Source organism: Trachinotus anak, unplaced genomic scaffold (assembly GCF_046630095.1).
Source record: "Trachinotus anak isolate AG129_WGS33_773 ecotype Australia unplaced genomic scaffold, CSIRO_AGI_Tana_v1 ptg000042l, whole genome shotgun sequence".
NCBI classification, from domain to species: domain Eukaryota; kingdom Metazoa; phylum Chordata; class Actinopteri; order Carangiformes; family Carangidae; genus Trachinotus; species Trachinotus anak.
The window spans coordinates 550890-578538 of NW_027273893.1; the positions used below are offsets into that span (position 1 = coordinate 550890).

Sequence of the window (27649 nt, forward strand, 5' to 3'; positions counted from 1 at the left end):
GAGTGTATGAATGATTTTCCATCAGGTACTTACTATAATATTGATTTGGTGTACCTGTTATATGATTATATTGAGCCGATGCCATTTAAGCAATAATTATTATAATTAATTATATTATTATTATTATTATGTTATATAATTATAATTATAATAATAATAATTGATCTAACCACACACATGGTCACGTAGTTTAGTAATTAATTCTATACAACAGTGTTTTCACTTCAGTGTATTTCATGGATAAAACATGAGATGCTATTTTTGCTAAAAAGAAAGTTGGAAAAGAGCCTGGGATGAGCACTGCAAATCCAGTTAAGATTAATACAACATAATTAGTGTCTGCTAAATTCCATGTTAACGTCTCAAAATGATGTAACATTGAGAAAGGCAAAATCAAAGCTATGAAAGAACCTTATTTCTTGGTTCAAGACCTTGTGGCTGCAGACATCAATACACATGTAATCAGAGTCTCATTCAGAATAAAACAAGATGCTTGCAGAGTAAAGATTGCCACACCAGATTGTGTCTCTATGTGTGTATTGACAGGGGAGTTGTGTACACACCTTGTGAGTATAATGTGAATGTCCATGGAGCTGTCTCTGGCAGAGTAGCCCCAGATAGTGACTCACATTAAAAATCACAGCCAGTTAGTGCATGAAAACCAGTCATATAGTATTGTGCTTTGCGCATTTATCATTTCTTAAGGAAGGATTTTTCCTAGGTTACATAAATGCAACATCAAAACATAGTGTGTGACCAGCTGTGCTGCTAAAATGCTTGAAATGTTGGGACATCAGGCTTCCACAGTTCTTACAGCAGTTCTGTCCATTGTCTGATGGAGATAAGCAACAGCCTCAACTGAAGCTATATTTCTGTCTCTCTCTGGTTCTGACTTATCCATGCTGCTCTCTGTTCTTCAGCCTTTGCATGTTTTATATTCTCTGCACCACTCTTTCCCGGCTTTGGCTCTTTTAACGCTGTCTCCTGTTGAGAGGAGTAGAGGCAAGAAGTGTTACACTAAGAGGAAAGTGTCTTAACTCATGTTTTGTCACACAGCCTTGATACATTAGTAGGGATACATGGGAATTAAGTCTTTTGTGTGAATAGAGTCCAGTTTTACCAGAAATGTGACTAATAGTTCTGTCATTTCCCTAAGGTTGTACTGTTGCAGACAGACATAAATCTGCAGCTATGAACACTGTTGGCTCAGCTGCATTTCAAGGGAGGCACTCGCTTCAATCCTGTCTATGTGAAACTGATTTAAAAAGGTAATTTAAGAAGATGGATGAAAGTGATGCTGAGGATCGATGGTGGCTCATGTAAAGCCCCCGGAGGAAAGTGAAACAGGGCAGATATGTGGGCTGTGTTTTGTTGGATTGTAACTCAACCATCAGATTCTTCACTGAGTCCACACTGAGGCTGAACTACATTATTGTTCTAAGCTCTCACTGTACGTTATTTTCACCTGAATAACCTAGATTTATTAAATTGTAGTGAAGAGAAAGACTTAGCACTATTCTTTATTTTCCTGTTGTTAAAGTAGCATGTAGTCTTGGACTTATGTCCACCTGATGAATGTTACATGTAGTTAGTTTAATCACTTTCTGTTCAGCTTTGTTTTGGTCCCCACCAGCTCACAAAAAAGTGAGAATGATCTGGCTCTAACTGTGAGCTGTTTGATGCTGGTAGTGGACAGCGGGTGAGAAAAATAAAAAAAAATCAAAAATCAGCTTAAAGAGCCTGAAAAGCTGTGTCAAGTTGCAGAGTTGATGACAAGTCTCTGTGGGTTCATCACTATGAGGCACAGGGATGAGTTCCTTTTTGGATCCAGATACCTGAATTTGTTAAGCTCGGCAGCCAAAAAATCCCTCCAACAGCTTTCTTATACTACAGGCATCAGCAAAGGAAAGTGAACTGACTGAAAAGGGTTGTATGAGGTACATAGCCAGAGTCAGTGTATTACCTGCTGTAGGTAGAAGCAGCAGGAGTGCTGGCACAGAGGCACAGCTGTGGATAGATGCATACCTCTGTGGATGGGGTCAGCAGAAAAATGTATTTCAGTCACTTACAAAATGATCATCTAAAAAAAAAAATATATCAGTTGAAGTGTATAATATATTTTTAATACTTTCACTGCTTTATATTGTCATCAAACAGCCCTTTCCTTTGGTACTGCATTTTCTCAACCTTTGAACCACCATATTCCTATACATAAACACACTTAACCATGACAGTTTTAAGGGCAGTTGGACACAATCCACCCTGAAGCTCAAAGTGTTTCTTCATAACGGTGGAAAGTTTCAAGTGGACTGAATCTCTCCCTCAACTAAACTGACACTTTGTCCATCACCTCTTCATATTCACAATAAAGGCACTGAGGCCAAGACAAGTCATAGCTACACTGACCCATCAGTGGCATAGACAAAGAGCCTTATGCTTCCTAGAATATCATATACTGAACCTATCAATAACTGCCATGACAAGACTATGTGGTCAGAGGTAGCTTGAGTGGATGTGTTGGAACTGGATCTTTAGTAGCAGTTAAAAGGGAAACTGTGGTTGTGGCCTAATGACTTTCAGCTCCATTTCTTATTTTTGAGGTGACATGTGCTGGAGATGAAATACCCTGCTGCCACAATGTGATCTGTGTGTGTGTGTGTGTGTACGTGTGTGTACGTGTGTGTACGTGTGTGTACGTGTGTGTACGTGTGTGTACGTGTGTGTACGTGTACTTGCTACATAGTAAGGAACAAAAAAAGTATTTTACTAACAGAGTGAGGACATTTTGGGAAAGTGAGGACATTTTGGCCGGTCCTCACTTTTTGAGACACCTTCAAATCACATGTTGAGGGTTAAGACTTGGTTTTAGAGTTATGGTTAGAATTAGGTTTAGGTTAAGGTTAGGGTCAGGGTTAGGGTTAGGCACTCAGTTGTGATGGTTAAGGTTAGGGTAAGGGGCTAGGGAATGCATTATGTCAATGAGTGTCCTCACAAAGATAGAAGTACAAGTATGTATGTGTGTGTGTGTGTGTGTGTGTGTGTCTACATGCTCATTCACCTACTAACTGTGAGCTTCTCATAAATCCTGCCTCTCGATGGTGTATTGATTTATAATGATGAGATTATAACACTGCATATACAGTGGAGGAAATAATTATTTGATCCCTCACTAATTTTGTAAGTTTGCCCACTGACATAGAAGCGAACAGTCTACAATTTTAAAAGTTGCTTCCTTTTTACAACGAGAGACAGAACATCAAAAAGAAAATTCAGAAAACCACATTATATAAAAGATATAAATTGATTTGCATTTCATTGAGTGAAATAAGTATTTGATCCCCTGCCAACCATTAACAATTCTTGCTCCCACAGACTGGTTAAATACTCCTACTCCTTAGACACACCGAAAAAAAACTTGTTACCTGCAGCAAAGACATCTGTGTCAATCAGTCACCTGTATAAAAGACACCTGTCCATGCAATCAATCAGACTTCAACCTCTCCACCATGGGCAAGACCAAAGAGCTGTCTAAGGACATCAGGGACAAGATTGTAGACCTGCACAAGGCTGGATTGGGCTACAAGACCATAGGCAAGAAGCTGGGTGAGAAAGAGACAACTGTTGGGGCAATTATTCAAAAATGGAAGAAACACAAAATGACCATCAATCGACCTCGTTCTGGGGCTACACGCAAGATCTCACCTCGTGGCGTATCACTGATCATGAGGAAGGTGAGAAATCAGCCAAGAACTACACAGGAGGAGCTTGCTAATGATCTCAAGGCAGCTGGGACCACAGTTACCAAGAAAACCACTGGTAACACACTACACTGCAATGGATTAAAATCCTGCAGTGCCAGCAAGGCCCCCCTGCTCAAGAAGGCACATGTACAGGCCCGTCTGAAGTTTGCCAATGATCGCCTGAATGATTCAGAGAAGTCTTGGGAGAAAGTGCTGTGGTCAGATGAAACCAAAATCGAGCTCTTTGGCATCAACTCGACTCGCCGTGTTTGGAGGAAGAAAAATACTGACTATGACCCCAAGAACACCGTCCCCACCGTCAAGCATGGAGGTGGAAACATTACGCTTTGGGGGTGTTTCTCTGCTAAGGGGACAGAACGACTTCACCGCATTGATGGAAAGATGGATGGGGCCATGTACCGTAAAATCCCGAGTGACAACCTTCTTCCCTCCGCCAGGGCACTGAAAATGGGTCGTGGATGGGTCTTCCAGCACGACAGTGACCCAAAACATACGGCCAAGGCAACAAAGGAGTGGCTCAAAAAGAAGCATATTAAGGTAATGGAGTGGCCTAGCCAGTCTCCGGACCTTAATCCCATAGAAAATCTGTGGAGGGAGCTGAAGCTTCAAGTTGCGAAGCGACAGCCTCAAAACCTTAAGGATTTGGAGATGATTTGCAAAGAGGAGTGGACCAAGATTCCTCCTGATATGTGCACAAACCTGGTAATTAACTACAAGAAACGTCTGACCTCTGTGCTTGCCAACAAGGGTTTTGCCACCAAGTACTAAGCCATGTTTTGCCAGGGGATCAAATACTTATTTCACTCGATAAAATGCAAATCTGTTTATGTCTTTTATTTAAAGTGATTTCCTGGATTTTCTTTTTGATATTCTCTCTCACTATTTGAATAAACCTACCATTAAAATTATAGACTGTTTGTTTCTTTGTCAGTGGGTAAACTTACAAAATCAGTGAGGGATCAAATAATTATTTCCTCCACTGTACTTGTATGCCAATCAAGCCTGTGTGTTGGAGCCAGGAGTGTTTGTTGTCTGTGTGTGTCCAGGGAGAAAAGATGATGAGATGTGAGTTTCAACTTCCAAGACAGAATCAGTTTTATTCAAGGTTTGAGAGAGTGAATAATTGTTGCTGTTATGGATAAAAGTTAATATTCTTTATTGGAATATTCCTGATAAGAATAATTTCAAAATATCACTACTCTGAGAACATTGATCAGGACAGGGCAGGTTCCAGAGTTCTGCACCACCACCAGTATTGTGAAAATCACACACAGTTGCTTTCATTCACACTACAAAAACAAAACAAAAAAAACACACACAGGGGTTAGAGAGACACAAAGTAGTCTGTTGATCCAGGCCACCACTTAAACAGGAAACAGACAGGAGCAAATCAAAAATAACCAAAATCTAATAAAACAACAATTCACTGACAACTATATTTACACTGCAGGGTGACCACACCCAGCTCCAGTCTGACTGCACATGGCACCTTATTTGCCTCATCTGCTGTTGAGATCCCTCAACCCTTGGGGGTGTTTTTCTCTGGATAGAAACTCCAGAGAAACTGTTTATCAGAAGCTCTTACAGATGAGACCGTCTGTGTCATGATGAAACTACAGCAACGGTGCATATATTTCTGTTTTTCAAAATTCAATTCAATTCAATTCAATTTTATTTGTATAGCGCCAAATCATAATATACATTATCTCAAGGCACTTTACAGGGTAAGGTCAAGACCTTACTTTGTTACAGAAAAAAACCCAACAGTTCCCACAAAGAGCAAGCGCTTGGTGACAGGGGGGAGGAAAAACTCCCTTTTAACAGGAAGAAACCTCCAACAGAACTGGGCTCAGGGTGGGCGGCTGTCTGCCTCGACCGGTTGGGTTTAGGAGGAGATAAAAAAGGGGGGGTGGGGGGAGGAGAGAGGAGAGAAGAGAGAGAGAGAGAGAGACCAGGAACAGCTGTGTAGGTAATGGTGTTTGGACCAAAAGAGGATCAGAGGAAGTATTTGTAGAAAGAGTATCAGACAGCTGAGCTTCAGAAATGCTCTGAATGTGCTGTCAAATCCCAAATTGCACTACTAACTGAAACTAATATACAGATGTTGATACAAAATGATGTGTTTTTTAGTATGTCCACATCCAGAAAAGGAAAAAGCAGAAAACTGAGTGGAGAAACAGGATGACAGTGCCCCTATCCACAGGGCACGAGGGGTCACTTATGGTTTGATGAGGATGAAAACAATGTGAATCTTATGTCATGGCCTTCACAGTCACCAGATCTTAACTTAGTTCAACTCCTATGGGAGATTTTGAAGCGATGTGTAAGACAGCGATCTCCATCATCATCATTGAAACACCACATGAAGAATAGTTTTCATCCTCCAGCAGAGTTCAGACACCTGGAGAATCAATAGCAAGGTGCAGTGAAATGGGGGCGGGTCTTCCACTTATCAGAAGGTCAAAGGTCAGTCCACATGCCGAAGTTTCCTTGGGCAAGGCACTGAACCCCAAATTGCCTCTGATGGCTGTTCCATCAGTGTATAAGTGTATGTGAATGGTAGAAGCTCCATGTGTAGATGTAAGCGCTATATGACTGTGTTTGTGAATGGGTGAATGTGGCCCACATTGTAAAGTGTCATTGTAAAGTTTGGCTGTTTCTGTCTGTCATGTGACCAAGTGGTAGTATACTCTTCAGACTGCGAGAACACAGCTTTGGCTACTTGTGTTCGTCCTTCAGGTTTTGGATGCAGGTGTTGATAGTAGAGAAAACATTAAAGATACTAAAGTAGGCCTCACTAATCTTAACCCCCACACCATGTCTGCACAGACGTCCTACAGCAGTATCAGCAGCTCCATCCAGGAAAATAGACTTGAAGCATAAAAATACGTCAGTAAGCTGGAATGGTTAATATAGAATTGTATTTGTCAGATGTTTGCAATTGCTGTCTGGCACGCTGTTATAGTAACCACTTTAATCTCTACTGCAAACCTCCAGCTCACCACGAGTGCTGCTGTCTGTCGCAGTGAATGAAATATTGTAAACAAGCTGGGAAGCTCTATTCAGCAGGGAGACAAGGTGAACCATCCCCCGTCACTCATTACTACTGTTGGTGAAAGAATGTAAACAGTCACTGTGAGTTCATAATTGTATGTATTGTGTAACTGGTAATTAAAGCGCAATACAGCCTGATCATGTAAAATACACTTATCTCGTGTTGTTCTGTGAGTTGGTGCAATCCAATGCTGAACTGTAAAACAAAAAAAAAAACCAACAGTGACGATGTCTGAGGTCCGACTGCAGAGAGCCACAGAAGCTCCTACACACTCAGTCCTGTGTTCTTCCTGCATCATATACACATGGGGTTTGGCTAACCTCAGCTGTCTTTCTTTCATGGGACCTGTTGTGGTGACAATAAACGACCAGTTTCAGTGTCAAATTTCACAGCAACAAGTGACAGTGTCAACTCCAAATTGGTTCAAACTATATTTGTATTTCCTCATAACCGGATGAGCAGACTGCACTGATGCCAGTTAGCCTGTAAGAAATTAAACAAACTATGTTTAGTGTCCATTGACACAGATATTTCACCATATAAATTATAAATTATAAATTACTGACATTCAGTCATTCAACCAGCTATTTTGAACAAATAAATACACAAGGCAAACTAAACCATTAAGATACTGATTTCTTAGCAAAAATAAATATTAATGTCTGCCAGACTGTTGCTGAGGTTAGATCTTGATGAGGATGACAGTATAGGAAGACAGATCATTCTTCTGTGAAGCAGTAAGCATGGACAGATCAGATGGAGGCAGAGTTACAGTACAGATGAAGGGCTGAATGAAAGGTAACAGCATGACCTCATAGTCAGGATGAGTGTATGTGTTGGGAGTTTTAGGCCCATTGTGGATGTGTTTTGGTCCACTCATGCCCGTCACTAACAGATTCTGAAAAGTTTTTCCATCACGGTGGGTACTGTTCCAATAAATAAGTATTCGCTTATACACACTGTGCACTGGAAATGCTGAACAGTTTTGTAGTGCTGTCATAGCAACTGGCCGTGAGTGTGTGATGACGTGTAATCTCACTCGGGAGTCTGATCTGATGTGAAGACTCGCATCGACGGCAGGTTACATTCACTAACGACCCATTAATACTGACTCATGTCATTTAGACATCTCATAAGGCCTTAGCTCCTTCTGTGATCCACATCCTGTATGATAAATGCTGCTCATTCTCGTATTAGCAGGAGTTACTGGTCATCATTCTTATCTTCCTCAATCCTTATGTCATTTCCTTCAAAGTATCTGTGTTCTGAGATCACAGTCACAGAAGTGCCATATGGGTAGATTTACACCAGTATGTTGAGTCCATAGTGGTGTTTTGTTAGCACAAGTAAAAGGCTCAAATGTTGCAAGTGGCCTCTAGAGCCTGTGATGTTCAACCTTAGCAGGGCTTGACTTACACTGTCAACTTTGTCTTATGGGTGACGCCAGAGGAGAGTTCAGGGATCATTATTATCAAGAAAGAATTTGTTTGGGATCATGAATGTGCTCAGCAGATTTTTTAACATGGGATGAAGTTTGAAAGCAGTTTATAAGGAGCTGAATCCAGCATCTGCTATGCTTATCAAACCTGTTCAGGATTAGGCCATCATTTGTAATTTGATTGACTAGTTAATGTGAGATGAGTAATTACCTTTTGTTGCCTCAGGAGGCAGATTTCAGCAGTAGCGTGAGTTCACAGCCGGTAGTTACAACCACAAAATGAGATGAGCGGCAAAAGATACATCTCACGTAAGATGAAGGATAGGAATGGAGTCTGTTTACTTCCACATCTTTTATTAGTTCCCTGCTGCAAACTTTGGAGGTCCTGATTCAAAGGGACTGTAAGGGACCATACGAAACAATCCCATTGGTTGTTTGTGCAACCAGCTCAATGGAGCCATAGTTACTTTTTACTGTTAAGCAACAGAAAGTGGTCATGTGAGACAGAATCAGTTGTTTTTGCAAAATGAAATGTTTAGGACAAAATCCTCTAGTGGCCGTGGTAATTCTGACGGAGGCAGAGGAGGGAGTCAGGAGATATTTGTTGTAGGACCACAAAATCTGTGTAGGGAGGAGGCCTGGGTGGATGGATGGATAGATGGATAAACAAACATTAGGCTTTAACATGACAGCTGGTCATTTTATGTTTCAAGCCGACACCAACAGCATGATTGTTCTAAAACCTTAACAACCTGCTTATTAACCATGATGTCAAGGGTCGTCTAACCTTAATGAATTACGTATTTTAAACCAATTATTTTAACCAAACCTCTACCACAGTCACAACATTAAAGGATTTGTTATTTATTTGAGTGTGTCCCCCATGAGTTGCTGTACGGCTGCTGTTAATTATACTACATCTCTAATATATAGTGTTTAATTATTAAATATGCCCATTTAGGGAAATTCAAGTTGCTCATTTACATGACTGTCTAATAACGGCAGGGACCAGCTGTGTAAATGATGTCAGTGACTGACTGAATGTACGTTTTCTTTTTCCTTTGTGACCAACTGGCAAATTAAAACTTGTCAGACTAAGACTCTTCTCATTTACTAGCCTTCGGTCAGTTATTAAAGGGCCTTAAGGAAGGAATATCAAAGTACCCACTGAAATGATGTAAAAACAGTATTATAAAAAGTAGCAGTGGTGATGGCCAGTGATGATGGGGAAAAGGATGGGGGAGATTAGGGGGTGGATGCAGTTGTGGGAGATATGGGGTGATGATGGGCAGAGAGCTTTGGAGAGGAAACATGATCTGCAGATGTCATCCAGTGAGGACAGGGAGTGTCTGATTATGTCCTGGCCAGGGTTTATGACTCTGTGGAGAGCTGTCCTGTGTAGCATACCACTGTGATGCAGGTCATTAGTGCACTCTTTCTATGGAGCAGCGGTAGAACCTCACAAGCAGCTGCTTGGATGGTTTGGTTTGCTTCTATATCCTCAGAAGGTATAGCCAATCCTGTGCCTTCTTCTCAAACAGCTGGTGAATGTCCCCACAGTCACTGAACGGGGGCCTCTCCTCCCTTCCTGAACCTCTGCAGTGAGTGCATGGTGAGTGGTGGTCAGTGGGAATGTCACCTCTGTCTCTGTTTCTTGTGTCCTGAAGCAAACAGTGACGTGTTTGAGCTCCTCTGCTAGCGGGATGTTGCTGCATATGAATGGGTCCTTGCTGCTGTGTCGTATACGTGGGTCCCTGCCAGTGAAGTGGTCCTCAGTCCTCTGCGTGTTTATAGCCCTTGTTCAGGTTGTTTCTGACAGTGCTGTACAGCTCTATGCCACCAGACCTCAAAGCTGTGTTGCTGTCTCTCAGAGGGATCTGGACCTAGTTTCTTATCCAGGGTCTCCTGTGTGGGTAAACATGAATGTGTTTGGTGACACTGACATTGTCACAGGTCATACAGAAGAGCTTTGTTGAGGTGTATTCCTTTACATTCTGGTGAACAAATAGGTCCCAAGTTGTTGTTTGCGAGCAGTCCTGGAGCCACAGGGACTCTGGTGCTCTGGCTAACTCCACTGGGATCTAGTGAGAGTCCTGATGACTGTCAAGTAACTGCTGCTCCAGAATCAACAAGGCAAAGGAACTGGGAAAGCAACAAAAAGAAGGGAGCACTGAGCCGCTGGGTCTGTACATACATCATCCTCCATACTTTAAAATTTTCAAGTATGCTGATGTTTGCATTTAGCCTAAAACCAAAGTACAACCTCACAGAGCTGCTAATCTTCTCATTCTAGGAAAGAAGATAAATGAATCTATGTTGAATAAATGAATAAATGTGGAATTACTCATTTAAATACTCTGTAAATAAATGGTTCTGAAATGGTGGGTAACAGCTCAGTGCAAGCTACTGAAGACTGCTGATAACAGATGGGGGAACAGATAAAAGTCTTTCAAAGGCACTAGCATGATCTTCTCTTCTGTGAAGCAGTTTAGATGTGGTGGTGTTACAGGAGCAGCCTGGATGCTGGCATCATGTTCTTCTCAACACTCTGTCACTGTCTCTTGACGCTGTGTAAATCAGTTAGCAGCTTGGCTGATGTCGGACACATTTCTCCATCTCATTAACTTTGTGGTGATTTGTGTTTGGCTAAAGTTCAGTGTTCAGTGTTTTCAAGTATCAGCAGTCTCAAACTGTTCCCCAGCTGCCTGAAATACTCTGTGTCCCTCATGCAACATTCATGGCTGCAATTCTTCAAATAGAAAACAACGAGGAAAGCTGCTTAGTAACAATATGCCTGCATTCGGGATTCATAAATACAGATGTTGAGCATGAAGTACTTCCCCAGCTCATGTGTGCTGTTGTTGTCCTCACAGCCCTGATACTCATCCTTCCATTCTTGTCAGTTCAGCATCATAATCTGTGCTTCATAACAGCCCATTCCTGACTCTTCATTGTGCTTGTCATGTTAACAGATACAGTGCTGTGGAGTTCAGTGTCATTAGCTAGACAGTGTTTGGCTTTTGCTAATCCTGAAAAAAGTAGCATTAATGGCTGAAGTTAGGAATGCAGTGCGCAGTAATGCAGCAGTGTGCATGTGACCCTGGTATGTGTGTCATTTCCTAGTATGGTAATCTCACAGGAGTACCGTGCTGACAAAATGGGCAGTACGTGGACTGAGAGGCCTGCCAGTAGTATTCACATTGTGCTGAAGCTATAGGCTACTTTATAAACTGCATACATTTCACACATTTCATACATTCATACGTTTCTCTGATTAAAGGCTTTTAAACATTTTACATCCTAGAAAGTTAGATTAAGTAAAAACTACTATCTCTGAGCTTTGTAGTCACACTAGCAGTGGAGCCCTAGGGAATGCCCTGACTGCCGGTCCATCACTGTTGGTTGAAGTCTGAGCTGTAAAGATTATGGTCATCACATTATGATGCTGAGTGCACTGTAGGTAACCTTAGTAACATCAAAAGCAGATGCTGTTTTTAGGGCTGGAGGCATTATGTTTTCAGGTTGTCCGTCTGTCTGTATGTACATATGTCCATTTGTCCCATTCTCATGATCATGATACCTCTGTAACGCTAAGGGAACTTTATGACCACACCTCCTGTAATTTGGCTGGTTGTTTGAGGCGTATGAGGTGGTAATTCTATTTATTTTTTTTTATAGTTCTGTAAAGATAAAATGTAAAAATTTCATGTTCTAGTTTGGATGATAAATATAAAAGCAGTGTATTACAGTGGGGACAGTTTTTTTAATGATACTTCTATAGTAAAATACTTGAGCAGCAGCTGGTGTTTTATTTCTTTTGTTGAATGCATCTTCTGATGTTATGAATGAAATTTGTTACGGATATTTCGGCTCCTCAGAGGATGAATCCTTTTTACTTTGATTTGTTTTGATTCAGTTCTCTAATCTATATCATGCATTACTGTATCTGGCAATTCAGTTTTTTTTATGCCAGGGTCAGAGGCATTATGTTGTTTTCAAGTTCTCCCATTCCCGTTATCCCATTCTCCCAAATGTGATATCTCAATAACGCCTTGAGGGAACTTCAAACTTCAAATTTGGCACAAATATTCACTTGGACTCAAGGATGAAGTGATTAGAATTTGTTGGTCAAAGGGCAAAGGTCAAGGCCACTGTGACCTCAAAAACATGTTTTAAGCCTTAACTCAACAATTCATGTGCTAATTATGACACAATTTAAGACAAATGTTTAATAGGATAAAATGATTAAGTGATGACATTTTATATCCAAAGAGTCAAAGGTCAGCTTCACTGTGACATCATAATTTCTGCAAAAACATCCCTGGCCATTATTCAATGGAGTAACTCAGAGAGGAGTAATTGTGACCATAATTCTACTTTATAAATAATTTTTTTGCTCTGAGCCATCAGGCTCCATTGTTTCCAAAAATGATAAAAAAAACACATAAGTGAGCCAGACTGTTGCATTGGGTGACATGTTGCTTTATTACTATGAACACACCACACACTGTAGTTGATTAATGTCCATCCCACATACACTCTCTTCCTACCAGAAATGAAGCAGACCATTGGCAGTGTATCATCCAAAAATAGTCACCAACAAATGCACTTTCTAAAGTGATGTTTGTTAAAAACTAAAACTAACCAATCTGATCTCAGAACAGAGTTCTCTCCCAAAATGGATGTGATATTGCCTATTTGCATCCATTATGTAATTTACTGTCCTCTTGTGGTGTCAGCAGGCAGTTGTCTCTGGAAGCTAGCTTGACTAGCAGCCATTGCATCTGTACTTCCTGTCATTTTGTTGGCGTGACCATGTCCTGTTGATGAAGGCGGAACTTGTCAAGTGGAGAGGGGAGCAGCAGTTTTTTTGCACATAGAGGATAATCCTGTTGTAGTTGGTTGTTTTGCTCTGCTTGCCTATCTGTAAGATAAAAATAGCCCCAGCCTTGTTCTTTAAAAATGTGTTTGAGTCAGATTCCATATCACAAAATTCATACAATAAAACTGAATTTGCTGATGCAGGATATGGGTGCAGGATGGGTTGCAGCTCTTTTTATTGGAAGTTATTAGAGTGAGGATGTGGTGATGATGGTATAAAGACGATGTGGTTGACCTTTAAAAGAAATGCAGCTTATTCAGAATGCTGCTGTCACACATCTCAATGAATTGGCCTTAAGTGTTCACAGAATAGAAAAATCACTCAGTCAAAACAAAATCTGCTTGTATCTAAATCTGTGAATCTTACAGAATTACTGACCTGCGTATAGACTATGAAACATCCAGACCTCATCACAACCTCTACAAAACCTGTGCTCGCTGCACCAAAACTGAGAAAACAGATTATAGAAGCTTCATTCAGTCACTGCAGATTAAAACCCTGTTATTTTCTACTGCCTTATAATGTTTATATTGCATCATATATTATTTTGCTTTTGTGCCTTTAGTTTAATTTTCATATCTGTTCCAGTTGCCTGTGGCGAATACTCTTGGAAAGCAAATTAAATACTTGTCAGACAAGTTGAATATGAACATTGTTGCAACTTTGCAGATATGTTATTTGCCGCTTGGGCTAGTAAAAGAAATCTTTAAGGTCCTATATTTTTCTATTTTTCAGTGTTTTTTTTGACATTTTGATATCCATAAGAAGATAGGTTTTACATCTCCTCTCTTATTTTTCTCTCCGGAGCTCTGGCAAGAACAGGTCAGCTTGTTTTCTGATTGACCCACAGTCAGGCCAACTACAGGTAAGGGTTAGGGTTAGTGCCAGTGTGCATCAAGACCAGCCAGGGGGGCATGCCTGGCCGCAGAATCCAAGACCATTGGAAACATTAGGGAGGTTGGTGATCAGACAGGAAGAGTGGTATATGGCAGATTATAAGGTGGTGGTATATGGCAGTCTACCCTTCTGTCGCTGCCAGACTGCAGTTCTGAATGGGACTTATTGAGAGACCAACGATGGCATTAAAGCATGTGCATGGAAGGGACATTTACCTGAGGTACCATCACAATGTTGATATGGGGAAACATGGAGGAAATATGCTTTGCCGAGGCAGCATTTACAAAGACAGAGCCATCAGCTTACCCTTTTTTCAGAGCTCAGACTCCAGTCGGTGGATAACATCCCTTTACTGTGAGTAAGCAAGTTTACAATCCATGCACAGCCACAGTAGCACAGCTGGTTTTCAGTCCAACTATTACTCATAACATGAAAAGTAAACAATCAATAGAAAATAGCATAAAAAATTTGAAAGCAGAAAAGATTGTTGGAGAGGCCAAACACAAAAAACTAGAGTCCTTAATAGAGATGAAATAAGAATAAAGCAGATTTCAGGTAAACACTTGGAGGAGCCAAATCCTTTGTAATGACATCACAAAGTTGCAGAAGTCCTGACGGCTGGTTTTAAGACTCAGTTTCTGAATACAGGCTGTGTGCATTTCTCTGTGGACTGAGGCTTTGATACTTTCACAGTATAAATATAGAACCTAGACCTGCTTTATAATCAAAAAACACATGGACATCTGCCTTTAGACTGGATGGAGCTTTACTTCAAAATGTATTTGCTGTTGAAAATTTGTTGTGCACATAATTTTTAGGTCACAGGGTCACTCTGAACATTTTGTAGCTGCTGCAGTCGGCCTGAATTCACAGGACATACAATGGTTTCTGATGCTGCCCCAGAGTCTTGGTAATAGCAACCTGTGAAAATGTTCATAGAAACTTCTCAAACTGCTCCTGCAGTCTAATCCACTTATTTATGATGATCTGGATCTTCAATATGTGTCAAACACTCTTATTTGTCCACGGTGAACCTTAAGGTTCGTCTCCACAACCAGAAGCTCTGTTTTTCATAGTTTATTTGCACAGTGGGAACTAGAAAAGTATTAAAAAGGATTAATCCAGGGGAGGTTGCCATGGATGTTTTAATACATTTTGATATGTTTTGACCCACACACACACATCTGTTTGTAGGTTTGTGCATTGAGTTTGTGCATCCTTTAAAGTGTAACTTAACACCCTTTGTAACATAGTTACACTAACTCTTTAGTTTGTTTTTATTTTGGTTCCATGTCACGTCACTAACTCTCCTGTCATTTCAGATCCTGCCTTCCCTCCCTGCCATACAATCTACTCATTTCCCTCACCTGGGTTTCCCCGCCCATCTCCTCCTCACCTGCAGTCCATTTGCTCATTAGTTCCTCAGTATATATACTAGTCCATTTTCATTTGTTCCGTGCCAGATTGTCTTGTGTTATACGCTGCCAAGCTTTCCAGCATTTCCAGTACTGCCTTCCTGCTCTGACCCCGTTTTGCCTTTCTTGGACTACAGATACCTGCCTGCTCCTTGTCGGATTTGTTTGCCTGATTCTGATCTCCTGGTTTTGACTCTGCCTGTTTTCTTGGACTAGTAAACTGATCTTCACTTGCTACTCGCCTGTCTCTTTGTCGTGCTTCTGGGTTCTCCTTTGTCGGCTCCAGTGACTGTGACACCCTTTGTGTTTCCATCACACATGGCTGAGAACAAATGTGAACTGACGTTTCCAAATTCTAGTTTGTATTGACAGTATGTTTGTGGGTCCACTGTCTAATGACTACAAACAGTTTCCTGAGAAAAAGCACATGTTAAAAGTTGCCTCACGGCCCAACATGCAGTGGAGTGATCAGCTGTGACATCTGGTTTTAACACTTTCCCTCTGTGGTTGTCTGGGACTCCAGCCTGCATCGGCTTATAGAGCTGCTGAAAGAGAAACATGGCGTCACCCAGAGCTGCTGCTTTACCTGCCAGTTATGGAACACTCACACACATACTAATGTCTACAGTCTGGGGCTTCTATATCAACCACTGTATGGAACATCTAGATTAATTAGTGAGGTGTTACAGAGCCAAATAAATGTTCATGATCTCTCTCTCTCTCTCTCTCTCTCTCTCTCTCTCTCTCTCTCTCTCTCTCTCTCTCTCTCTCTCTCTCTCTCTCTCTCTCTCTCTCTCTCTCTCTCTCTCTCTCTCTCTCTCTCTCTCTCTCTCTCTCTCTCTCTCTCTCTCACGCCAAAACACACACAGTCGTTTGTGTTTGTCTGCACAGACGTGACAGTGATCCTGCAGCACTGTTCTCCTGACCTGGAGACTTTCATCATAAACTGCAGGCCCTTCTACTCCCCCCGTGAGTTCACCTCATTCATCCTGGTCGGTGTTTACATCCCACCACAGGCCAACGTGCAGGAGGCACAGCGGGCGCTCGCCGACCAGATACTGTGTGTGGAGCAGACCTACCCGGACTCCGTAGTTATTGTCCTTGGTGACTTTAACAAAGGGAACCTCAGTCATGAACTGCCCAAATACAGACAGTTTGTTAATTGCCCGACCAGAGAGGGGAACACTCTGGACCACTGTTACACCACAATCAGTGGTGCTTATCACGCCGTCCCCCGGGCTGCACTGGGCCACTCTGACCATGTGATGGTCCACCTGATTCCCACATACAGGCAGAAACTAAAACTGTGTAAACCTGTTGTGAGGACATCGAAGCAGTGGAGCAGTGAAGCCATAGAGGATCTGCGGGCATGTTTGGACTGCACTGACTGGGAGGTGTTCAGGACTGCTTCCAACAGTCTGGATGAGTTCACAGAGGCTGTGACGTCATACATCAGCTTCTGTGAGGACTGCTGTATCCCATCACGCACCAGGGTGAGTTATAACAATGACAAACCCTGGTTCACAGCTAAGCTCAGTCAGCTCAGGAGGCAAAAGGAGGAAGCTTTCAGGAGTGGGGACAGGGACAAGTTTAAAGAGTCCAAGTACAGGTTTAGCAAGGCGGTGAGAGAAGCTAAACGACTGTACTCTTAGAAACTTCAGCTCCAGTTCTCAGCCAATGACTCTGCTTCTGTCTGGAAAGGGCTCAGAAAGATCACAAACTACAAACCTAAACCCCCCCACTCCATTAATGACTTCCGTCTGGCCAACGATCTGAATGAGTTCTACTGCCGCTTTGAAAGACAGTGGGACAAGCCTGACACTAACCTCCACATCAGAGCCACATCAGAACCCCCTCCTCCCCTACCAAAGGAACGTCTCTCTCTATCCTGGAGAGAGATGTCAACAGGCTTTTTAAGAAGCAGAACCCCCGCAAAGCAGCCGGTCCTGACTCTGTCTCTCCATCATCCCTGAAGCACTGTGCTGATCAGCTGTCTCCAGTGTTCACAGACATCTTCAACACCTCACTGGAGACCTGCCACATGCCAGCCTGCTTCAAATCCTCCACCATCATCCCTGTCCCCAAAAAACCAAGGCCCACAGGACTAAATGACTACAGACCCATTGCCCTGACCTCTGTGGTCATGAAATCATTTGAGCGCCTTGTCCTGTCCCACCTCAAATCCATCACTGACCCACTCCTGGACCCCCTGCAGTTCGCCTACAGAGCCAACAGGTCTGTAGATGACGCCGTCAACATGGCTCTCCACTTCATCCTCCAGCACCTGGACTCCTCAGGGACCTATGCCAGGATCCTGTTTGTGGACTTCAGCTCTGCCTTCAACACCATCATCCCGGCTCTGCTGCAGGACAAGCTCTCCCAGCTGAGCGTGCCTGACTCCACCTGCAGGTGGATCACCGACTTCCTGTCTGACAGGAGGCAGCACGTGAAGCTAGGAAAGCACGTGTCTGACTCCCAGACCATCAGCACTGGATCCCCGCAAGGCTGCGTTCTTTCTCCTCTGCTCTTCTCCCTGTACACCAACACCTGCACCTCCAGCCATCAGTCTGTCAAGCTCCTGAAGTTTGCAGACGACACCACTCTCATTGGACTCATCTCTGATGGCGATGAGTCTGCCTACAGGTGGGAGACTGAGCGTCTGGTGACCTGGTGCAGGCAGAACAACCTAGAGCTAAACGCTCTGAAGACAGTGGAAATGATAGTGGACTTCAGGAAGAGCCCAGCCCCACCCACGCCCATCACCCTGTGCGACTCCCCCGTGGCTACCGTGGAGCATTTCCGCTTCTTGGGAACCACCATCACACAGGATCTCAAATGGGAGCTAAACATCAGCTCCCTCATCAAAAAAGCTCAGCAGAGGATGTATTTCCTGAGGCAATTGAAGAAGTTCAACCTGCCAAGGACTATGATGGTGAACTTCTACACCTCCATCATTGAGTCCATCCTCACCTCCTCCATCACCATCTGGTACGCTGCTGCCACGGAGAGGGACAATAACAGACTGCAGCGTATCATCCACTCTGCTGAGAAGGTGATTGGCTGCAATCTTCCGTCCCTCCAGGACCTGTACGCCTCAAGGACTCTGAGGCGTGCAGGGAAGATTGTAGCTGACTCCTCCCACCCTGGACACAAACTCTTTGTGACACTCCCCTTTGGCAGGAGGCTGCGGTCCTTCAGGACCAAAACCTCTCGCCACAAAAATAGCTTCTTCCCATCTGCTATTAGCCTCATCAACAAGGCTAGAGAGCCCCACTGTTGCTGATCAATTGCACCAATCACCAGAAAAAATTCCTTGTATGTGAAAACATACTTGGCAATAAAACTGATTCTGATTCTGATTCTGATTCTGATTCTGATAATTTCAGGGGACATCACACTGACTTAATTTCCTGGAGACTGACTCTAACCTTAACCATAACTACTAGTTGCCTAAACTAAACATAACCTTATCCTAACCTTTAAAAATGTGGGGACTATAAGGTGACTGTGTAAACAGATTTAGGTCCCCTGGACCACACACACACCTTACATTTCAGGCATGATAAGTTTTGTAGGTCCCTGCTTGTGAACGCACATTATGTCAGATCTTTTCTGTGTTCCTGTTAATCACACAGAGTGTTATTGTAGCATTAAGCTAGTGGATAATAATAGATGGTATAGTGGGGGTCTAAGTATTTGATGTTGATGGAAGCTCTAGCCAGAAGGCTGGTGTAGAGAAATGAAGGAGGAAAAGCAGTGGACTCCAAACTAGGAGCAAAACCACATAATCTAAGATCTCTGTGATCTGTGTCTCTGTGTGTTTGTGAGACACTGCAGAACCTCAGAAATATGGTCACAATGTCCTCTTCCTGAGTTACAGTGTTGAATAATGGCCAGAAGTGTTTTTGCAGAATATTACAATGTCACAGTGAGGTTGACCTTTTGACCTTTTGAATTAGACATGTCATCACTTCACTTTATCCTATTAGACATTTGTGTTAGATTGTGTCATAATTAGCAAACAAATCTTTAGTTGTGGTTTAAAACATGTTTTGTGAGGTCACAGTGACCTTTGCCCTTTGACCTCCAAAATCTAATCACTTCATCCTTGAGTCCAAGTGAATGTTGGTGCCAAATTTGGAGAAATTTGTTGTGTTACTGAGATATCATGTTCATGAGAATGAGACAGACAGACAGACAGACGGACCTGATCAATAATAAATAAAATAAATGAAAACAAAACCTACGCAAACAAGTGAAATATTCCATATGAGATAAGCAAGAATGATTTAAGATCATTTCTTGACTCTAGCAACAAACTGTATATCTCCTGTATATCAAAGAGACAGACTTTATAAATAAAAGCTAAAGTTCTTTAGACTAGATGATTCTTCTTTTAAGCACAACATCATAATACAGGATCTAAAAGCTCTCAAATAGGACATGAAGTCCACTGTCTTCAAGAAAACTGTTTTTGTTTTTGTTTTGTTTTGTTTTTGGTTTCAGCAAGTATTCCAAAACAACACACACTCGACTGACTGTTCATTAGGCACACCTAGCTAAAACGAAAGCAGCCCTCTAGTGATAAAACATGTACAGGGAGGTGATCAGGGTGGATGGATGGGTCAAAAACTGATTAGGCTGTTTCCAACTGACTGTCAACACTTGTTTTTTAAACTGTGACACTGTTGTTTCGGAACTTAAACACATGGTTGTTATTGTAAATTAAAGACTCAGCTGTCTTAACTTTGACTAGGGACACCAGATGGCTTAATGCCTCAAGTACTTTAAGTGTAACTACATTTAAAATCTAAATAGAGTGGATGTAGGATCTCAATAAGGCTTTGAGGGAAGGTTTCACCTATGTCTGTTTGTTGGTTTGTTCTGAACCGATTTTCACCAAACTGGAGGCATAGATCCTGGGCCGGGGAAGAACCAGTAAAATTTTGGTTCAGATCCTGTGAAAGGGGCAGATATAAGAATTTATTTTATGACTTTACTTAACATTGTGAGATATGGCATTTTTTGATACTTCAGTATGTTTCTCAGGAAATAATTTGTGGATTTTGATGTAAACAACAAATGTTGAGATCTATGAGTCTGTATAGTTTGGTGCACATCCAGATAATAATCCAGATCTGATGGAGCAAAATGCTGAATCCACATTACACACAGTTGTGCTTACTATTATTAGTAAGTAACGGTGCAGCATTTAGAAACACTTACATCAGTGTTTCATTCAACTTGCAACCAATAAAATTACACAATAACAATAGGGGTTCGCAACACAGCAATGAGAAAGTTCATATGGCTGCAGAGCTGAGACATCATCATTTCATATAACGTGTAATAAAACCATACAGCTGTCTTCCATAAGTATTAAAGACAATCAGAAAATAAAGCTATACTTTAAAACAAAAGGCATGTGCAGGATTGTTTGGCCTTGGCAGAGATTTGTGCTCTGGGAAAACAGGGATCAGGGTGCTGGAAAGGAGGCTTTGACCAATCCTCAAACCTTAAGAGAGATTCAAGAGAGGCAATGTGGATTCCACCCAGGCAGTGGAACAGTGGACCAGCTCTTTACCCTGCTGTGGGAATATGGGGCAGCCATTCATTTGTCTCAGGTGTAATGCGGCGTAATGTGGTGTTGTTTTAAGCCAAACTGACAGTCAGGTCCCTTGTCAATGTGATTCTGTGTATGTGTGTGTTTGTTATTGAGAGAGAGAGCAAGAGAAAGAGGTACAGAGGTGTTGAGCGAACCAATGCACTGTGCACAGCCCTCCAGTGAAATCAGGTTTTACCCACTCGAAATCATCGAATATTTTCAGTTCATTATGAAACTGTGATGGGACTTATCAGAGGAGGCGGTCTGTCAATGTGGCCAGGACACATTTGTGTTCTCACTGCTAAAAGTATGTGGTCACAAGTGGCCCAGACCAACTCTGAATGGGGTCTGAGAGATCAGATCTCAAATGTGTCCTGGGTGGGTTCACACCTGTACTGAGAGCTGAACACTTGTGATTGGATCACCTGAGACAGATGGTAATACCAGGTGTGAACAGGGCCAAAAAGAGCAACAGCAGCAGCTGTTAGAGTGCACACAGCACAGTCAAATACAGTAAGACACACAATCACAGCGGCAGGCAGGCAGTAAAAATAAACTAGCTTTATTATTATTATTATTATTATTATTACTATTATTATTATTATTATTATTATTGTGAATTTTTTTTATTAAACCATGTGGTTTTTTTATTGTATCCAGAGTCCTGGCTTTCTTACCTTTCTCTTACCTTTCTCCACACCACTGAATGCACACAGCAGCAGGCCTGGGGCACTCATTGTGGTGTGTGTTTGTGTTCATGCGTGTGCTCCTCGATGAATTTAACTGGATCTATTCTCATCAAAATACAAGTGCAGACACACAAGTGAATGGAAACCTTCATGTGAAACTTTGCAGAGTTCCATAACAATAAAAATAATATTAATGCTTGTAACATATTGCATAGATGCAGTTATGTGTGCTTCACTGCTTCAGTCCAGACAAAAGGGGCATAAATTGCCTGCCAGGGAGCTCAACAAAGAAATGTGACATGAGCTGGAACACAACACGCTGAAAGGCCTCTTCCTATCTAAATCATGCACTGCAAATAAAAAAAAAAGTCAAACAACTATTTGTTCTTTTTTTCTTGTCTTTTTATGGCACTGTAGTTAAAATTATCCCAATATTTGTGAAGTGGTGAAATCATTTCCCCTGTTTTAAGTCAAACTCTGCTCATAATGTATGATATTTTCTCTGCAAGGGGAACGATTTGAATTAACTATTTAACATTAAATTCAAAATTGCCCCTGCCTTTGTTTCCAGGTGCACAAATTCTACTAAAAAGTGTCACTGGAAATACTGGAAGGAAATGTGTAAAATTCCCTAAAACCAGTGGCTTTTTTTTTTTTTTTTTGCCAAGATGATGATCTGCAAATAACTAAAGGTCCTGTAAACAAGATTTTAAACAATAGTACGGCAGCAAACAACTATTTTCTATGTAAATATATAGTCAAGTCATAGCGTCCTGAGCTATGAGAACAAAGTCACACCTCCCCGGTGTTTGTTGTAATCTGAGTTTCTCTGGTCTAGGTAGCTGTTCTAGTAGCGTGTGTATGTTAGTGTACGTACGTGTGCATGCACATGTGCACACAGTCACCACTCACATGCTGGATGGCACAGTCCATTACACATTGTTCAGGAGAAAGTGAACTTCCAGAATTTTTTGTCCACTGGGCTAAAAAGGTCTTTGACAAAGACAGAGATGAGACCAGAACACAGGTGGACTGGACTGAGGACTACTAGTTCAAATCCCACTCGGACGGTCGACTGTTAAAACCCCCATAAAGTTTTCCATAAGTTTCTGCTGGCTCCGTCAGTGTTATTCATGTGTCCAGTCCCACTGGATATGTCTGAACTTCAGAGACACTGATAAAAAGTGATGAATGAGAGATTGCACAGGGATGTAAGAAGTCAAAATGTATGTTTGTGTTCTGGCAGTACAGCACCTACACCAGCATCATGTATCAAATGTAAACCCTCCTCTGTGTCAGTCGTCTTCTCTCCTTCCTCTCTCTCCTCTGTTCCCTCTTGACCCTGGGTCAAGGCACCAGTCCGGTCCCTCCCAGCCATTTTTACACAGATCAAATTAAACAGGACAATAAAAGTCAACCCCAGCCTCCATCTCTGGACATGAATGAGGACACCTCAGTTGTAACCGTGGTAACCCCCTCTGGTCCTTGAGGAAACCTGGCTGTTGTGATGTGATTTGATTCCTTACACACACACACACACACACACACACACACACACACACACACACACAGAAACTCACACACCCTTAATCAGTCCGTAAGTTTTATTACAGGGGGTGGGGTGGGGGGGGAGGAGTGGGTGAAATGGATCAGTATGTTGTTTGTAACAAAAAGGAACCATGCATAGATTTCACGCAGCATTACCCCCTCCTGGGAAAAGCCATTTCTGTCTTTTGTGTTCCTTAGACTACACCTGCTTTGTCTCAGCACTACACCCTCCCCCCAAACCTCTGTCCAGCTTCAGACAGGCACGCATGATCAGAATCAGAACCACTTTCAAACAATGTCTGAATAAGATCATAAAGAAATGAATGTAAGGAAAAGAAGCCTCTTTTAATTTTTGCTCGTGTTCGGGTGACATCAGAATCCATGGTCTGTCGTTTTTCTTCTACATTCAGTCAAAGCAGTTCTGCTGAACTGCTCATGTGCCTGTATTACATTTTCTCTAGAGAGTCAGCTGTCCAGTGAATTAGATTCATTAAAGCACTAAATAAGATTGCAGCAGGGCAGAGCCGACTCGGGCGTGGAGGTATCCAGCATCTACAAAATCTGAATGATTACTGCCTCAAGACAAACATTCACATTTTACTGCCTTCATATGTTTTCATACAGTAAGAGGAAACTGTGCTGATTTCTGTGGGGAAAAGAGGCTGTAGCAGCAAGGGGCTGTGATATGACAGCCACAGCCAACTGACCAACAAACAGGTTGTTTCTTTTAGCTTTTATTTAATCTTTATTAACTGAAGATGGTTGTAATTCTTCATATGCATCATATGAAGGGCCATCCAACAATTTAGTATTACATCTCCATAAAATCAGGGACTTGTGACGGACAGATTCCAAGTCTACATCCATGCAACAGTTGTGTGTTGGTATGTACAAGAATGCTTTTAGTTAAAGTTCCTCCAGAGATATTTTAAACTCTACAGAAATCCTCTCCTATGATTAATATTTTATTTAACATGTTTTTCTGAAGCTCATCTACTCTGACTTCCTGATTGAGAAACCTGGATCAGGCCTTGGCCCCGCCCACCACCTGCTGGCTCCAGGTGTCCAGGTGAAAGAGCAGAGAGGATGAAGATGTTAGAGGAGGAAACATCAGAGACTCAGCCTCAGTCAGACCCAGACTCAGATGAGGAGTCTGTTGAGACCAGAATCAGAGACTAGCAGACGGATCAGAATGGTTAGCATAGTTAGCATCTTTATTTGTTTATGTTAACTGGCAGTGGCTGACACAGTGTTAGTAGTTATGCTAATGCTAACTCTGGCTCTCTGTACTGACAAGGTTTTATGTGTATTTAGCCCCACCCCCATCCCCACAAATTGACAGCATTGGTTCCTTGGCTGTCTGAATCTGTTTTTATGAGACTGTCATTGGTTCACTGCAGTTCAAGGTGGAAACACTCAGTCATGGTGCTGACTGATTATTTCACTCATCATATTTCTGTATTATATAAAAACATCATGTGGACGTTAACAAGGTTAAACACTTGATTTACATCAGAGGGGGTCTTTAAATGCTAGCGTCATCAAGCTAACATGCGCACAATGATAATGTTGATGTGTTGATTTTTACCCACATACTGATTACCGTTGCAGTTACCCACTGGTTTTCCCACAGATGTACAGAAAACGATCACAGGATCACTCTCAACCTGAAGAAAACTGAAGCGTCTTTTTATTCTCTGATTTGGAAGAAGAGGTAGGAAGGTTTATTTGTGATGAACACTGGAGATAATGATATTCTTTCAAAGTCTAAGTCGTACTGATTGATATCAATATGCATTTCATGTCTGTTTGTTCAAATTTGACAGTTATGAATCTGAGAACAATTTCTGACTCAGATGCACCTCAGCAGGACCTCTCCCTCCCTCTAGCTCTTCGGCTCAGAGCTAAATGTGTTCAACACTGCATTATTATCTGGGTGAATGCAAGAAATTCACAAATAAAGCTTCTTTTTGGATTACAGCACTCTCCTTAGAGCGAAGCACGTCGACTCAAACAACATATTTAAAGCAATGAACACAAATAATGTGGCTTCCCTCTTTTCTTATGAAGCCGGAGTTTATAGAAAATGGTGGAGTGAATGAAATTGTTTGTCCCAAATGGAGAATGCAGGTCAGACTTGGAAATAACTCCCATCTTTCTTTTAGGACACATGCTGATTCAATTTCAATTCGATTCAATTCAATTTTATTTGTATAGCGCCAAATCATAATATACATTATCTCAAGGCACTTTACAGGGTCAGGTCAAGACCTTACTTTGTTACAGAGAAAAACCCAACAGTTCCCACAAAGAGCAAGCGCTTGGTGACAGGGGGGAGGAAAAACTCCCTTTTAACAGGAAGAAACCTCCAACAGAACCGGGCTCAGGGTGGTGGGGGGGTCTGCCTCGACCGGTTGGGTTTAGGAGGAGTAAAGAGGGGGTGGGGGGAGGAGAGAGGAGAAAAGAGAGAGAGAGAGACCAGGAACAGCTGTGTAGGTAATGGTGTTATCAGTAATAATGACAGGTAACAGTGGTTAATAGTAAAAATGAGTAGTGGGGGATCTGGATCCTGCTGCTCCAGAGGCAGAGAGACCTGCAGAATGAGGACAGAGAGAGGGAGAGAGAGGAGAAGCACAAACTACGGGAGAGAAAAAAAATACAAAGTTAATGGCATGAAGTTATCGAGAGAGAGAGAGAGAGAGAGACAGAAATGGAGAGAGAGCGCCCAGTGCATCATGGGAATCCCCCAGCAGTCTAGCTCTATAGCAGCATAACTAAGGGATGGGTCAGGACATACCCGAGCCAGCCCTAACTATAAGCTTTACTAAACAGGACAGTTTGAAGCTGAACCCACACTGGGAGCTGGTTCCACAGGAGAGGAGCCTGATAGCTGAAGGCTCTGCCCCCTGATGCATGCTGGATCATTTTAATGATGATTGTCTTCACCCCTGCCATCCAATTGGCCCAGAAATTACCAATGTGAATAACATTATACTGGAATCACACACATAAATCTAGGACAACTTCAGCTGAATTTTAAGCTGCACTGCGGCAAACTTTGCCAAAGTATTGTTGTATCTGCAATGAAGTTATTGTGCTCTTTTTTTGGCTATTTCAAGTTGGTGTGGATTCTAGTAGGAAGCTGAACACACTGTCACACACAGTATTAGAAACATCCCTCTCAGTTTTACGGTGTCTCATGTGGATGATTGAAGACTAATTGAGTCACCATTGAGTCCCCACTTTGTCTTTTACCCCAGTAACCACAGTGCCACCAAAACAAGCCCACAAACATTTACATTGCCTCACGCTGCACACTGCACACTGTTTGTGGAGAGGATATTCAACCCCACTCAATGAGGATAAGAATAACCCACTCTAAGTTGTGTGTGTGTGTGTGTGTGTGTGTGTGTGTGTGTTTGTGTGTGTTTGTGTGTGTTTGTGTGAAATAGCTTCATTTGCTGGTTACTTTTAGATGAAAGAGCCAGTGGCCACAGCTTGCTTCCCCTCTGGTCCTTCAGGAACACTCCAGGGTGCCTCTGGTTGCTTTTAATAAACACTCTCCATTCAGCTACACACACACACACACACACACACACACACACACACACAATCTACTTTCAAGTGTAGGGATTATTATTTTTAGATCATTATCATCATAACGATATACGGTGGTTTCTGTATTTAAAAAAAAAGAAGAAGTGAAAAATAGGATTTCCAAAATAATTACAAAAAAACTATTCTTTTTAATGCAGTGCAAACTCTATATAATTTTATCAGCTGTTTTACTATATAAAAAAGTTAAAACCTAGTGTATGTCTGGACCTATGATCAAATCCTTTTTTTTATAACCACAACAGCATGTGACAAAATCACCAAACACATCAATTAAAGATAAAGACTGAGCTGTATAGTGTAAAATGATCACTCAGAGAGAAGAAGAGACAGACCATCTTTCTTAATGTGTCCCTCACACAGAGCACAGCCTCTGTCTGGATCCACAACACTTTAATTTTTATTTACCTCACCTCCAGAAAGTAACAGACTTTTATTACAGGCGGCTCTTTATGTCTAACTCCCTCTGTTTAATATGTAGAATTGGCCTGTCTGTCTTCCCTGGAGATATGTGCCCTGACAAAATGCAGGACTGTCTGTTCTCTGGGTTATAACTGTCAAACTGCTGGAAGTGCTCACAGATTGCATAAACTCACCACTGCATCAGGCAGTTTCTGGTGTGCAAATGAAATGTGTTGTCGCACACTTTGGAACACAATGTGTCCCATACTCATCTTCCCACAGTAGGACCAATTCCTAATTCTTAGTTAATTCTTATAAAATGTAAAATTAAGAATTTAAACA

At 42.0% G+C, this 27649-nt stretch overlaps 2 protein-coding genes across 8 annotated transcripts in view; both read left to right on the forward strand.

Moving 5' to 3' along the window:
- sh3gl3a (SH3-domain GRB2-like 3a) overlaps positions 1 to 18800 on the forward strand; it is a 131404-nt gene extending 112604 nt beyond the window's left edge. Inside the window, exon 2 of the mRNA XM_071472995.1 lies at positions 17357 to 18800. Coding sequence (XP_071329096.1) covers positions 17490 to 18731 — 1242 coding nt within the window. The 5' untranslated portion in view covers positions 17357 to 17489 and the 3' untranslated portion in view covers positions 18732 to 18800. The remainder of the gene's footprint in view (positions 1 to 17356) is intronic.
- The window catches only part of adamtsl3 (ADAMTS-like 3), a 228076-nt gene that overhangs the window by 28978 nt on the left and 171449 nt on the right, over positions 1 to 27649 (forward strand). The gene's annotated exons all lie outside the window — the stretch shown is intronic.